The sequence below is a fragment of the Cryptotermes secundus genome, unplaced genomic scaffold (genome assembly GCF_002891405.2).
Source record: "Cryptotermes secundus unplaced genomic scaffold, Csec_1.0 scaffold100, whole genome shotgun sequence".
In the NCBI taxonomy this organism is placed as follows: Eukaryota; Metazoa; Arthropoda; class Insecta; order Blattodea; family Kalotermitidae; genus Cryptotermes; species Cryptotermes secundus.
The window spans coordinates 1,048,559-1,064,284 of NW_019730585.1; the positions used below are offsets into that span (position 1 = coordinate 1,048,559).

A 15,726-nucleotide genomic window follows, 5' to 3' on the forward strand; every position below is an offset into this window, starting at 1 on the left:
TGGATCGAGTATGTTGATGAAGGCGGGGTGCCTAAAGCCGTAGGTTGTGTTAGTAATTGTTTCGGTGAAAGCATTTAAAATAAGGATTTAAATGAATGGGAGTTTCATTCGAGCCTGTAGACACAGGAATATCTACACCTGTTATACACGTCACTCTTTTACTGTCTATACAGAATGTAATATACCCACGCCTCTTCTTATGCCTGATGATCGATGTATATAATATCGAGTCACCAGTTATTCATCGACGATTTATCAGCTGCTTAGGTCGGTGAGGCGCTAACGCTCTGGACTTGTATCCTTGAGGTTCTCGGTACAAACCTCGATCATGTGGTCAGCTATTCAGACTGAAACTTTTAGAGTTCTCCTCTCGTCCTTCGGGCAAATGTCGCTATAATGCTTCAGCTAAGCTACGACTTCTTCGGAGTCGTATCCAATTTGCTATAAAATAAATAAAAAAAGTCGAAGAGTTATGTCTTCTGGAATATAATGCTATTTAGTCGGGTGAAGGTTGACTGTCGTGAGAGGAATAATCTTCATTGACATATGTATCTCATTTTTTCTTTTTTTTTCTGTGGCGCTACAGACCCAATTTGGGCCTACCTCCATGAAACTCTCCGTTTAACTTCGGTTTACTATATCTTAAACATTCGGTAGGACTCCTTGGGCCAGTGATCAGCTTGTCGCAAGGCCTCTACCTGTAGACAAACACAAAAACGCACACAAACATCCATGTCCTGAGTGGGATTCGAACCCACGATCCCGGCTTCCGAGCGAGCGAAGACAGTGCATGCCTTAGACCGCTCGGCTACCGTGACCGGATGTGTATCTCATAACATGCACGATGTGTGTTCGGAAGATTACTAGTTTGAATATAGTGTTAGTAATTATCGTGCATACAATCATATCTTACCACAGGCGTTGTACAGATTTTGTATTATATATCATTTTGTATGTGTGTGCAATTATTTTTCCAGTTGTGTTGCGTGGAAAGGAAGTCCCAGACATTGAGGGAAAAGTATGAACTGTTCAAGTGGTTCCAAACAAAATGCTTGTGAAAATAATGTGAAGCTAAGAAAACTGAAATAGAAGGACAATTGAGGATATTCCATACAAATCGATTTCTCGATTCATAAACGGGATGGAAGGAAACGACAATTAGATTTATATTCCTTCAACGAAATTTTGTTTGGCTCATGGACCACCTACGGGACTCATGAGTATGTGGTTATAAGATCGAATTTTAGTGCTGTTGAATTTTTACTTCTCGTAATTTTAATAAATACGCTATACATATTTGCAGTTTTTTTTTCACTATATATTCCTAGTTCCACTGAATTTTTGGTTATCACCATCAAACCGGAATCTACATTAAGAACTTATGCAGTCCTAGTTTTCTTCTTTTAGTTTCTACAAAGGAGTTGTCTTAATGTGTCGTATTTTTCGAATATATTACCTTTCGTAAATCCTGTTCCTAGATTAAGTGTCAGTAGTGTTTCTCCCATCTCACAGGTTCGTGCGTCGACCATGTTGTTATTAAGCACTGTCGGTAATAAAAAATTACAGGGCTGAAATTGCATTTAATAGCGTAAAGCGCACACTAAATTTTAAAATCCTGTCAAGTGGTTCAAAATAAAATCCCGGAACAGCCACACAGAGAGCGCGGTAATCTGTCAGACCTGCATATTCTTTACGGAATGAAAGTGATCTATGAATAAGCTTAGTATTCTGCGACAACGAGAAGAGATTCATTGTTAATTACTTGCTTATTTTATAATATTGTATCGGTCCGTAAGTTTATATAACGCCAAATATTGTAATGATTATGAATTTTGAACTAAGTGTCTTACACCGTTTATAAGATATAACTTACCTTATTCTATCTATGAATACCCTGTTTAGGGCATTCAATCACCGAGTGGGGTAAAAAATGTGAGCTGTCGCCTTGCCAATTTGCCAAGGTCATGGAAAGCCAGTACAGATGTTTTAAGGGTACATGTTTATATCATTTTAGTCAATATGTTCACAGATATGCATCTCGCCTTGCTGCTGATGTGATGTATTCACTGATTTGTTTCAGAACAATCTGCTGCCATCTGGTGAGAAGACCGTGAAAGGCACCAGTATTACAATTGAGCAGGCAAATAGGCACCAGGCCGGAGTGTATCAGTGCACCGCCTCCAATGGGGTGGGGGAGCCAGTCACCCAGAACATCACCCTCAATATCCTCTGTAAGTGACAGATATGTACAATTCTCAACATGTAAGTTTTGAGGTTTTCACGGCGATGACAATGAAGAAAGTCGTCTTCTGGGTTTAGGCACCGTGTATTCTTCGTTTTGGCCGACGTTTCGGAGGAACGTAGCACCTCCATCTTCAGAGCAGTTGAATGGCTTGGAATGCGGAGAGCAGCAGCTACTGCTCTCCGCATTCCAAGCCTAAACGGTGCCTAAACCCAGAAGACGACTTTCTTAATTCTCAACATGTTTACTTTTCAAATGTTTTTGCCACATGTCTGCGGTTCTCTTGAGCTCACTCATATGTCAGATGTAGTATGTTGGTCCAGTGTGTGTTGTGCAATTGTGCTTGTGAGTGACATTCTCAGTTAACCTTCGGGAACACTAGTGAATTGAACTATTCTGAGATTTTAAAACTTGGAGGGCTTATTACTTCATAAAGATAAGAAAGTTGGGCAGTAAAATGGTTGGTAATTTATTTAGCAGAATTATGGGAAATGAAAACCTTTTTGCACATGGTACAGATGATTTGGTGAATATCGTATTCTGGGATGTGGCGCCGCGTGGATCTTGTGTGAACCGACGTTTCTGAGGATTGAATCGCCTCCATCTTCAGGGTTGAAAAATCCGAGAACGAGGAACCAGCTTGAGCAGGTGGCTGAAGACTCAGACCTGGTTTTCCTGGGCCATCCTAATGGCATATTTAACACTTCATGCAACTTTTTAAAAATTCTTCAACTTGTGTACAATGACGTTCTGAAATCAGGAGTACACGTATGCATATTTTACAAAAATGCTATTTGCAAATGTTTGCTGTGTTACAGACATAAGCCTGTTTCTGACAATTAATTACATTAAATATAACACACCAATAAGAGTCAGCTCCTTAACTGTTTATCATGAAATTATACTCCATAACGCAACAGATTAGTGGATCCCGAAATTTCAACATCATTAGCACAAAATGTATCATTGCACACTCTCGTAGGTCAGTCACATGCATCCGATCCCTACGATCCAACTTTGTATTTCCCCCCTATTTCATTTCTATTCCTGTAAGAAATTCTCAAATTACCTCACAGGTTCTCTACGCAGTTCTTGTTTCACACATGAGTGTTTGTCTGCTCATTTTGATCTTGACTTTAATTGAAACTGTTGCACTTGGTTGTGTTAAATATATTGTGACGTGTTGCGCTACGGTAATAGGTAGGTCAACATCCTCTCCCCCCGCCAGCGGTGACGTGCCGAGCGGAGCCGAAGTGAGCCGAGTCCAGCGCGCTGGTCGCTAGGCAAAGCGAGCAAACTGTGGTTGCTAGAGACAACGATAATAACAGCGGTACTCATTACGTAACAGGCAAACACTGCGACTATATAAGGGAACTGCACAGCCGCCTAAGACAGTTGAATTGTAGTAGTCGCCGAGTTCAGTTGTAACGAGTGAATCGTGATAGTGTGAATTGATTATTGTATAGGGTTGTAAATTGTGTAAACCCATAACATTGTTATAATTAACTGTAACCGATACTCGTAGGTTGTTAAATAAACCAATTAACAATCCGAATGGCGTCTTCAGTAACGAAACCCGTTACATTGGTGTCATAATTGTTTACGAACTTAAACACGCCTTAACTCAGGACAAACTATTGAAACAAATTGTACTGCCACACGATGGATATGGAAAAATTGTTCGAATGCCTAGTGCAGATGCAAGACAGAATAGAGGCCAATCGAAAGTAAGACAAAGAGGATTTCCTGGCGAAATTAGAATTCAATCAAGAAAAAGCAAATATCATGCCGACTCCAAAGCCTGGCGAGAAGATTGGCCACAAAAAGAAGAGCTATCGAAGCAGAGACAATAGCCTGCCGAGAAACGACGGAGGCGCATCTAGAAAAAGAAGTAAAGACGATAGCCTACCAAGAGATGGAGGTACGTCTAGTAGAAGAAAAGCCGGCCCCAGTGGACACGAAACCTGCGGCTGCACAACAAGAAGAGGTCTCCATTGCAATACCGGTCGGAGTGACGATGGCCTGCTGAGAAATGGAGGCACATTCAGAAGAGGAGCCGGCCTCAGTGAATATGAAACCTGAGACGGCAGAACAACGAGCGGTACCCGAAGAAGACGCTGAAGTAATGCCGGTTGGAGAACCGAAGAAGAAAAGGCGTAGGGACCGAAACAAGCGACGAAATATGAAGAATCTGAGGCGGTGAATTTGTGGACCCCGCATGAAGTTGGCTGCCTCCTGCAAGAAGGTGTCCCGCCGTGCAACAGTGGTATGGCTCAAGAGGAACATCTTCAGGAAATCTTCGACCCACAGAAAGTGTGGACCGCGGTAAGAAGTGACCGCTGCCGGAATAAAGATTACACGCTGTGCAGGACAGGCGTGTGGGACGAAAAGCAGACAATGTTGAACAAGAAACCTGGAATAGGAGAACTGGAATAAAGAACATAGGCGGCAGACAGCCGCTATGTCAGAAGAAAAAGGTGTCAAACAAGAACGCCGTCGGAGGGTGTAGATCAGGAAAGCGATCGCACCAAGGAGGGAGAATTTGTAAGAAGACGATCTACGAGATTGTCAGCGTGAAGATCGCGAAGCGAATGGTCGGATCTTCTGCCGGATTACGACAAAACAAGGGATGGAACTTATGGAGGTGTAGTCCCCCTCCAAAGCGGAAAAAGAAACAACGGATCGGGGAGGAGCCGGTAACGTAGAAGTACCGACCTCCCGAGCAAGAGTGAATGTGCGATGGATGGGTGAATGTGATCTTCTGGCTTAAAAGGGAACCGCTCGAGACGAGCTTTGTCTTAAGAGGGGAGCGGATGTATCGGAAGAAGAATAGTCGCTGCAAAAAGAGTAGCCGAAACAACAGGAGACACTGCAAACAACAGCAACGGGAAGAAAAGGAACGGGGATGCACCGTTAGGCTATTCGGGACGAACAGCCTTAAGGAGGGAGCAGTGTGACGTGTTGCGGTACAGTAATTGGCAGGTCAACATCCCCCCCCCCCTTCCAGCGGTGACGTGCCGAGCGGAGCCGAAGTGAGCCGAGTCCAGCGCGGTGGTCGCTATGCAAAGCGAGTAAACTGTGGTTGCTAGAGACGACGGTAATAACAGCGGTACCCATTACGTAACAGGCAAACACTGCGACTATATAAGGGAACTACACAGCCGCCTAAGGCAGTTGAATTGTAGTAGTCACCGAGTTCAGTTGTATCGAGTGAATCGTGATAGTGTGAATTGATTATTATGTAGGGTTGTAAATTGTGTAAACCCATAATATTGTTATAATTAATTGTAGCCGATAATCGTAGGTTGTTAAATAACCCAATTAACAATCCGAACGGCGTTCAGTTCAGTTCAGTTCAGTCAAAGATCAACTTTATTGTAAGGCTGCAAACGGTTACATGTTTCGGCTTCATTCTTACGCCATTATCAGAACATTCAAATAGAATGGGTAGAAAGGAAATTTCACGTGTTATTTAGCAGTGTTGCTGATGGGCTAAGGTAATGTTCTGTTTTGGTTAGTCCAGTGCTTAACGATAATGTATATAGAAGTGTCCATAAAGACTGATTGCATAAAATGAAAATGATGTCGAAGTGGCACCATAATGGAGCAAAGGTTATATAGTGATCTGTATAGAGCTGTTTTACGATTACCCATATATGGAAAATGGGACATTTACGGATGTGTTAATGACATACTTGTGAGGTGACAGTGAGCTAGCTGTAGACTGAACATGCAGATAAATATAATAAGAGTGGAATCTACCAATGCTCCGATTATTTCAGTATTTAAATGGGCTAAACAGATCGGAATTTTAAAATTAGATATAGAGACTCTGTCAATGATGTCAGAAGCAACAACAACACACCTAGATCTTTCTTTTCACTGAAATGTAGTGTTGATATTTTACACATCCACAAAAAAATATAAATATCTCAGTATTCTCGAACAATTCCACATTTGCGGTAAAGTTCAGTAGAGATTCCCAATACAAGAGACTTGTGAAGACGTCTGTAATCCCATCTTTGACGTCATTTTCAAGTATAAGACAACAGAACAGAAAAAATTGTTCTTGAATCCGCAACTGACTTGCAGACAACCCTCGAGCACCGTATCAACATCGCCACTACACACAGTACAACGTAACTACACAACACTTTTGCTGCGTCTGGCTCACAGCCACCTCTTAACCCTTTGACGCAGTCATTTAAATTCCGCGGCCGCGTTTCCGACGGTAATATATTCAGCCGGCCATTTAAATTTTGCTCGAAAATGATTTATTCATCATTGTTCTTAAATTCTATGAGATAGGAACATGAAACTTTCACTAAAATGATCTTAAAAGGTGGTTTTATAACCTTGCTTTATAATATGCGCGCCCGGTATCTCGGCAATGGAAGCAGTTCGTTTAGAATTTGAGCAGTGTATCGTACGCCTTGAAGCATGAAACTTTCACTAAAATGATCTTAAAAGATTGTTTTATAACTTTGCCTTATAATATGAGCGCCCGGTATCTCGGTGGTGGTTCAGAATTTGAGCGGAGTGTTGCACGCATTGAAGCATTCTACTATACACAGCGCTGACTCACATCACCATACCAGTACTGCGTATCTCTCATTTGGCTCTTTTTTCCGTAAACAAAACATCTTCTGTGCGGCCTTGCCTNTCTTTTATAGAAAAGTCACTTAATGACTACAAAATTACTCCTCCGTTGTGGCATCGCTTCAGTTTTATATATATTTCATACGATCAGTCTTCAGAAACACATACAGCTGTGTCTTACCATTTAGTACTAGCTAATGAAAAAAGATAACCACATCAGTCCATAAGAAACACTACTTAAAAATATGTAGAACATTCTCTCTACACATTCTTTTTGAAAGCTTTGTCGAGTGCATAAGATTGATGCATAAATACGCCAAGTTTTTAATTATTACAAATGAAGTTGTTTGTTTACCGAGAGTTTAATATGTAATTCAATCCAATTTATTTAACACTAAAACCAGTAATAAGTAAGCTAAATAAATCAAGAAGTTTCGCCTCATATCTTTCCATTCTTCTGTCATCCGCGGATTTCGATCCATCGTGGTTCGACTTCGTAGCCGTCTTCTAATAGCTCTTCCTCTGTCTCGCTTTCCATAAGATTTTTACGAAAGGGCAGGTTGTTCGCTTAAGGTGGGCTAACATGTTCCTGTCTTGTCAGATCTTCCACATAATAAATACAACTGTCATGTGTATTAGTGACTTGTCACGTATCGGGGGTTAGTGTGACGAATAATTGTGGGTTCTAGATTTGATGATTGAATTGATTGGACGTTTCTCTTAAAATTACACTTGACTACAACAGCTCGCACGTTGAACTCCTTAACGAAAACTGTCTTGCAAATCTCTTCCCCTGTCTGGTTCTCGGACTGGTCTCTAGTTTTCCGAGTTCTCTCTCTGGATCTCGGACTGAACTCACTTCATGCGGACCGAATATAGATCACCAAGTACACCAGTTGATTCTTCTGTGTTATTCTCCGTTGCCATGGAAGCGTGTGACAATCTCCGGGCAACATCTCCATTCATACCAGCGTATTCGTTGCCGCGGAAACATGTTTCAGCTAACTGTTGTGACTGAAACTTAGTGTTTACTTAGTCTTTGCTCATCAACTGACGTCTGGCTCTGGCTCCACTATTCCGGCTTTCAGGCGTCATATCAGAATACATTGAGCTACTTTTGTATGTTTTTTTTTGTATTTAGACTGATTTTATCGATCCTTTGACACCTCTAAAAACAAATTTCTTATGTTTGTATTTTACTGACGTTCATCTAGTCTCAAACCGGTTTTCATTCCCATGCACAGGGATGTGCACTGCCACTCTTAGATCATATTCTGCGTAGTAGTCTAAACTGCACACTCGCTTCAGTTATCTCAGAATAAGGTATTTTCATGCACTTTGTGTTCTTTCTTCAGTCACGGATCATGTTTCACTACTACACAACAGAAGGAGGATGTGTATATATGTATGCATGTATGTATTCATATGTATTAAGACACATAGACACTGGGTGATATTTTTATCGCTAGGTCAACCACCATGAACCTGAGATATCTTTACAATATACGGGCTGACTCCGCCTCAATACTACATGCCCGGTCCCGGAAACTAAAGTTGCACCTGCGTATGCGTCACTGGTGATCCAGTGTGTCTTTATTACGTGCATCCTCTTAGTAGTATAGACTCACGGTATATAGCGGCCTCCTACACAGAAAGTCTTCTTCGTCTTCTCCTCTTCGCCCCCACTTTGGAACACAGGGTTGATTTCTGTTTCAGTGATCATTTTAACAGACGGTAGGACTCCTTGGACGGGTGATCAGCTCGTCGCAAAGTCTCTACTTAAACACAGAACAACACAAACACAGAATAAATGCATACACATACCAAACATCCATGCTTTATGTGGGATTCGAACTCACGATCCCGGCTTCTGAGCGGCTATCATGAGCGGAACACAATAAATATTTAGCGATAAAATAAAACAGTAGTATTAGGAATAATTTATTATGTTTATACCTAACCATTACATGTTTCGATCTTGATAGATCATCAGGTGGATTCAAAATAAATACATGCACCGTCATCGAACTGGAAGTTTGATATTAACTTGCAGATCAAAATAAGTACGGAGTAATTGAATTGCACTTTACATTGCAAATCAGTGCCTCTCTGTATTTAATTATTTTGAATCCACGTGATGATGATCTATCAAAACCGAAACGTGTTGTGGTACAGTACAACCACACTAAATAAATCCTGACACTGATATCTGTTTTATTTTTACTGTTAAGCGACCGTAATGTTGATGGGGCCCTATATACCGCAAATATGTAGCTTACATTTCATTTCAGGTCGCGCCATAGCTAAAGCGGTTAGCCGCTGGCTTCCCACCAAGGCGGCCCGGGTTCGATCCCGGGTCTGGTCAAGTGGGATTTGTGATGGACAAAGTGGCACTGGGGCAGGTTTTTTCCGAGTACTTCGGTTTCCCCTGCCAATCTTTATTCCACCAGTTGCTCCACAATCACCCTCACCTATTATCTGCGGCTGGTACAATAGGCCAGAAATGGCCGCAGTACAAAGGACTTAGTCCCACTCCACTTGCATCAAGACAAATACATTTAATTTAAAACTGTGTACTGTTGTGAATGATTTCATATCCATTCGACCTATGTAAGGACGTTTATGTTATGGTTAATGTAACTTGAAAACCCCCGTTTCATGTAATGACGTATGAACTGATATTAAAGATAATAGAAGATAAAGCGTGTGCATTCTGTTGTTGCGGATATTCAGAGAGGCTGGTAGCGGTTTTGAACCCTAGCCTCATAACACATGTGCAGCATGTCATCAGTGGTTATAGCCTCACATGCCAAGCGCGTTGCATACCTGCTACCTCCAGAAATATGCAGCCCTGTGCATATTTCATACTGTTGCCCATCTTTGTTCCCACGTACGCAGACAATCAGTCATCCAATCGGAAATTAATCCATACCGAAACAATGATTGCGGTGCAATTTGATGTTAGAGGGGGAATTCAAAACGAGGAGTGTGGTATCCAGTGGTGTTAGACATGGGGTCGCGTTCAGAATTTGCGACATGAATCAAGTATTAAAATCACTCATTGACATGGTTCATTGTAAAGTAAGCGCGGATTACTTTCAGTATATTTAAAAATATTATTTCTTCTATAATTGGTTACCTAAATCTATGTTGTCTGCTTACATGTCGAGTTATATTTAGAAAAAATATATTTTCACGTATATTACTGGCTACTGGACGGGGTTTGGATCGGTGAGTCGCTTTATTGAATATTCACCAGTCGTAACTATAATTAATTATAAAACTCAAAAGATTACTATAGGTATAAAACATAAATAAAGTCTTCTGTATCTGCTTGCACTAGTCGTTGCTACGTAACAGATCTCAGCTATGGCTAAGCCTTTACAGTGTTTTCACTATCCGTTTCCTGTCAACGAATTTTACTCAGGAACTATAAGGGTCTCATTTAATCACACATTGCCAATATCAGTAAACTACAGCACACATAAAGTCTTCAAATCACACGTTAAGTCCTCACAGGTCAACTTCTAATTCTTCTTCCACCATGAACTTCCCGTGGCCGACTTAAACTCTCCAGTATAATTCTGTCAACTGCGTTGTAGCACCGAATGTCTTCAAGATAACTCCTCGGTACGGACCACGCCCACAGAAAGCACATGTTACGTGACAGCTATCTCCCCAGTCCATTAGTGTGCTGGCTGCTGCCCACAGGAAACACACGTCACGTGTGAGCTACCCAGTGTTGCGGTGACGTCATTGCACCTGCGCGGAAGTGTGTTTACCGAGCCCTTGCCTATCCCCGTTGCTCTATTGAGGGATGTTGGACCGTGTTTACGGAACCGTTGCTGAAAATTTGTTGATAAAATCCGTCACAGTATTTTGTATCTATTCATTGTTAATTTAGACGCAGTTATCTTTCATAAAACGCCACCAAACCATTATCTATGAAATAAAATGAAGATAATGTTTGCAGACAACAGTATACAAACTTATTTTGCCCTAGTCTGCATTCTTCATGAGATATTTTGTTCGTATCATAGAAAAGGTCGAGAGGAGTTGATGGAATGTAACATAGTCAAGCCTATGATTCCGCAGTTTGTTTGTAAACCTCATATGGATTTGCCTTTATTAATAATGTCACGTTATAACTGACGATAAATGGTGTGTAGTTCGGTAATTGGATTTATTGAACCTTTAAACAACTCGTAACCATAGATAACTGTTACAGTCTTACTGAGTTACACAATCCAAGGATCACTGCAACTATAGCACATAAAAGGTCTTCTTGGTCTTCACTAGCCGTTGCTTGGTGGCGGCATTACAGGGCGGACGTCTTTTTCTCTGTGTTCCTGAACTGTCCCCGACCTCAGCTTCTAGCTTCTCACTTCTTACAACTGCAACTCTTAACTGACTCAACCACCAACTTCGGTTCGGTTAATTTTCTGGTGGCCTTCGCCAGCACAGTCATCCCTGGCTTCAGTCTTCACATCCATGCCTAAGATTTTTATTCTCTCCTAGACATGTACGTGTTTCAAAATGGACCCCCTCTGCGACGGAGGGTTCGGTCTTTCCATTTAGGCGCTATGTTTGTTGTACCGTAGTTTCAGCACGAGTATATCCGCGCTGTCACGGCATCCAGGTCACTATGGACTCTGCACCCTTTGTCACTGTACTATACTAAATAACATTATACAAGGTATACAGAGGTTTCCTGTCAAGGCAGGCTTGTGCAGCAGGTTATGCCTTGACTCATGCAACTACTCTGAAACTGCGGTTAGTCAGCTGAACGGTCGTAGGCCTGACCGCCGCCATGTATAATAGTTATATAGTTATACAAGTAAGAAATTTTGAAAGCCACGTGCCATTTGTGGACTGGAATACACCTGTCAAGAGTTTCAGTAGCGCGGAGTACCCTGTTCACGTTTCGAGAGGTGAGCGTCAGCTGCATGCTCCCAGGTGGGACAGACATAAGTCATAACTGATCTACTCAGGGCTTTGTAAAGCGTAAGCTTAATATTGTACTTAAAAACCTAATTTGAACAGAGAATAGGTCCATACGTACGTGCACAAGGCCTTGGCTACATTCCTTTCGATATGGTGTCTCCATGTCGTCCTCCAGTCGAAAGTGACACCAAGGTATGTTACATTATTGAACTACTAGTCCTCGGTATACGGTACGGAACGCATAGGAAACATGTCTACCATTATTGCATGTTCTATCGTTGCCGGGGAAATATCGTGTCCACGGAACTGGTCCCTAGCAAAGACTTTTATACTTTCGCCTGTTCAAACAGTTGTTACTTGGCAATGGGTCTACGTGTCACAATAACAACCTGAGGTAACACTCTTATGCGTTATTCGCGTGATGCTCGTAAAATGAGAGCCAAATAGGATATTTAATCTATCTGTCCTTCTGTCGGCATGTTTCATTCACAACACTATTTATAGGACCTCAGTTTTCTTTTTCTCAGATATAAGGATTAGCTTTTTCGGTATAACGACTGACTACGGGCTGGACGACTAAGGGGTCGGACTTCGAGTCCCTGTAGGGTAAAGAATTTTCTCTTCACCAAATCGTCCAGACCGTCTCTGGGGCCTACCCAATCTCGTATCCAATGGATATCGGAAGCTCTTTCCCCGAAGGTAAAGCGCCCGGGACGCGAAGCTGACCACTCACCTCCAACTAGTGCCGGTGTCAAGAAATGTGGAGCTACACATCCACTCCCCCATACGCCTTCATGGCGTAGTGCTTAATTCGTTGAGCACTGGGATAACTTTACCTTTATAAACTACTCTTTGCCATTTAAAGTGATTTTTTTATTCACACCCATCCAGTACAAGCCCTGCTACTCAGAATCTGAGAAAAACGATATTCTCAAAATATGTTCAGGAATAAAATCATTTGTTCATGATTTAATACAAAATTTTATTAAGGTGTAAATTGTGTTTGAAGCATTTTCATACGGGGAATCTATATGTAAATACCTACACAAATACACATGCGCACGCACATCACACACACACACATGTATATATACGTATATGTAAAGAAGAGTTTGTTGTGTGTTCTTGTTTCTTATACATTTCTACACCTGCACAATTTTCGATCAAATTTAGGCATGATATTACAGGACCCGCATAAGGAGGCTCTAAGCACTTCCAAACCACGACGTATTTTTTTTTTTGTTAAATATCCCCTAATATGTTCCACACCACCCCAAAAAACAGGTGTTGATTTACTACTTGAAAACCATTCATCGTAGCTTAACAAGGTTTCTTGCGTAGGTTAGAACTTATAAAACAAACCAACAAGAACAAAAAATAGAAGCTTGCTTTCTCTATTTGCCCATTTGCTACTGTCTTTGAGGCACTTAATTTAGAATTTTCCAAAAATAAATGACCATTTATAATTCTAATATATTAGGATCGTTAATTTTGTTTCAAATCTCTTACATTGCTTACGCGATTATAATATCACTAAGTCAAGAACGTAAATTTGAAATGCGTGAAGCTTCCCAATTGCACTTGTGCGTTACGCCCGGGAAGAGCCGGTTAGATCTACGAGTGTTTAACTAAGCACAGGGAGAAGCAGTCTCTGCAGCGACATTTGTGTGGCAGCAGCAGATTTGAATCTGCTCATAAAATAAAGGAATATCTAGGCAAAGAGTTACGAAACATGATAAGGAGCGAATGTAAACAAAAAATGTGTGTAATCTCTCGGAGTACAATTCTATATTACTGTCACTCTAATGTAAAATATTTAATACGAGCAAGAATGTTCTCCTATGAGCTTTTGTTTTTATGTTATTATAATTTTGATGCTGGTCACAGTAGCCGAGCAGTCTAGGGCATGTACTCTCTTCTCTCGCTCGGAAGCCGGGATCGTGTGTTCGAATCCTACACAAGGCATGAATGTTTGGTATGTGTATGTGTTTATTCTGTTTGTGTTGTCCTGGTGTTTAGGTAGAGGCCTTGCGACGAGTTGAGCACTCGTCCAAGGGTTCCTACCGTCTCTAAAAGTGATAAAAAAACAGAAACTAGACAATGTAAAAGTATAAGAGGAACGGATTAAGCAAGTAAGTAATAATTTTGGTTCTTCTCATACCAACACCCTTAAGCACAATAGACCACTGTAGGTCACGATGCAAAGGCCAAGAAGGCCCACCCCTTATACATACATACAGCACCATTCGTATTTTGCCCCAGCGTGATACTTGCCTGCTTTATTCGTATTTTAGGGAATGTTGTTACTTACTGATTATGCATAATTCCTAGAATGTATTGCTTTTTCATTCTATATATATTTTGGATCAATTGTGTGCGTTTACATTCCAGAAATAGATTGGTTATTACAGCGGTTTCGAGACACATGCGGTAGGTCTGTGAACAAATCAGCGGTGCACAATGGAAACCGCATCAATTTGACAACCTGTAAGGTTTAGATTTAGAGTTACGTAATTAACATAACACAATTCTGCAATGCATTGAATTGTTTCAACATTTGTGGGTATGATTCCATAGACTCCTATGGATATCTCGAAACAGTTTTAATTTAAAATTTATGCCGTAAATGAATTGAATCTCTAAGCTTGCTCTGCCCTGATCTTAAAGAGACAAATTATTCTTATAATAAAAGATAAGCAATGGAAAGGAAACTGTAAGTAAATTTTAATGTACGTTGCTAAGGTGAGTATTTGTTGCTACCTGGGTTTTCATTTTCGAATATGGATAGCTCTGTGAGATATTTAACATATCTGCCAAATTTTTAGAACACACTAAAGTTTTAAGATTTTTATTTCGATTTTTATGGTCAAAAAACGTAATAGTGAGAGTTCGGTGTGGCGAAAACTCTGTCAGCCGGAAGAAAACTCCAAGTAGCTTGAAAGATTCAACGGAAAAGTGATGTTGGTTATGCGCGCTGCAAATTTTGAAGGAGCAACTGACTCGGGTGTACCCTGGACAATTTATGATTGTCCATTAATAGCATTCTCTCTGAATTGGCTGTCAGAAAGTAACAGATCAGCTGTCGGATTACTTCAGATGCAACTGAAAACATTTTATTCTGAAAGAACCATGAGAGTTGGAACGGTCGGACCAAATACACTGAAGAGCAAACTGGTTCCAGATGATTACGGAGAGAAATAAAGTATGCCCTTGATACTGTTGCATATTTGCTCAAAGCAAGAACCGTGAAGCCAACAGAGACAGTCGTTGTTAAGAGACGGTTTTGCAAACACGTCCGTTTCTAGGCAACAGCTTCTTAAGCATCCAACAATGGCATACCTGGGAAGCGGTGTTCTCTATGCGGTACATGGCAATAGCTACGTGATGCAATAATAGAAGAACTGTTGGGAGAGGTGTTACCTATGCAGCCTGTGCCGGGGCTGCATAAGGAGTCGAAGGTAATTAATTCAGCTTAGACAATCCCGCGTGGAGGCGGTTTCGAATAACTCCACCGTAGCCCTGCTAGTCGTAGGAGGCGACGAACCCAGTGCCTGGGTATAAAACTGGGTCACCCTGTTCCTTACTTACTTGCTTATGCAGCTGAGCCCTTCTTGAGAAGCCGCAAATTCTGCAGCTCCTCAAGAATTTCCCAGGATTTTATGGAACCCGAAGGTTTATTACCGTGTTCATAAGAGCCCTCCACTGATTTCTATCCTGAGCCAGATCAGTCCAATCCATACCATTCTATCCTATGTCTCTAAGATCCATTTTAATATTATCCACCCAACTACGCCTTGGTCTTGCCAGTGGTGGCCACCCTTTTCCTAGGGGATATAAACACGAGGATACGTGGAGTCTCGGATCTGAGACAGTAAAATATGGTCATTAGCCTCGCGATACTCGGACCCAAGAATAGCTGCACTGGCGAGGGCCAGCAGCAA

The 15,726-nt window shown here is 41.3% G+C and overlaps 1 protein-coding gene across 2 annotated transcripts in view; it reads left to right on the forward strand.

Annotated features, from left to right (window-relative positions):
• The window catches only part of LOC111866356 (limbic system-associated membrane protein), a 434,138-nt gene that overhangs the window by 219,998 nt on the left and 198,414 nt on the right, over window positions 1-15,726 (forward strand). For both annotated transcript variants that reach the window (XM_023855221.2, XM_023855222.2), the window contains exon 4: window positions 2,081-2,231. In XM_023855221.2, coding sequence (XP_023710989.1) covers window positions 2,081-2,231 — 151 coding nt within the window. The remainder of the gene's footprint in view (window positions 1-2,080; window positions 2,232-15,726) is intronic.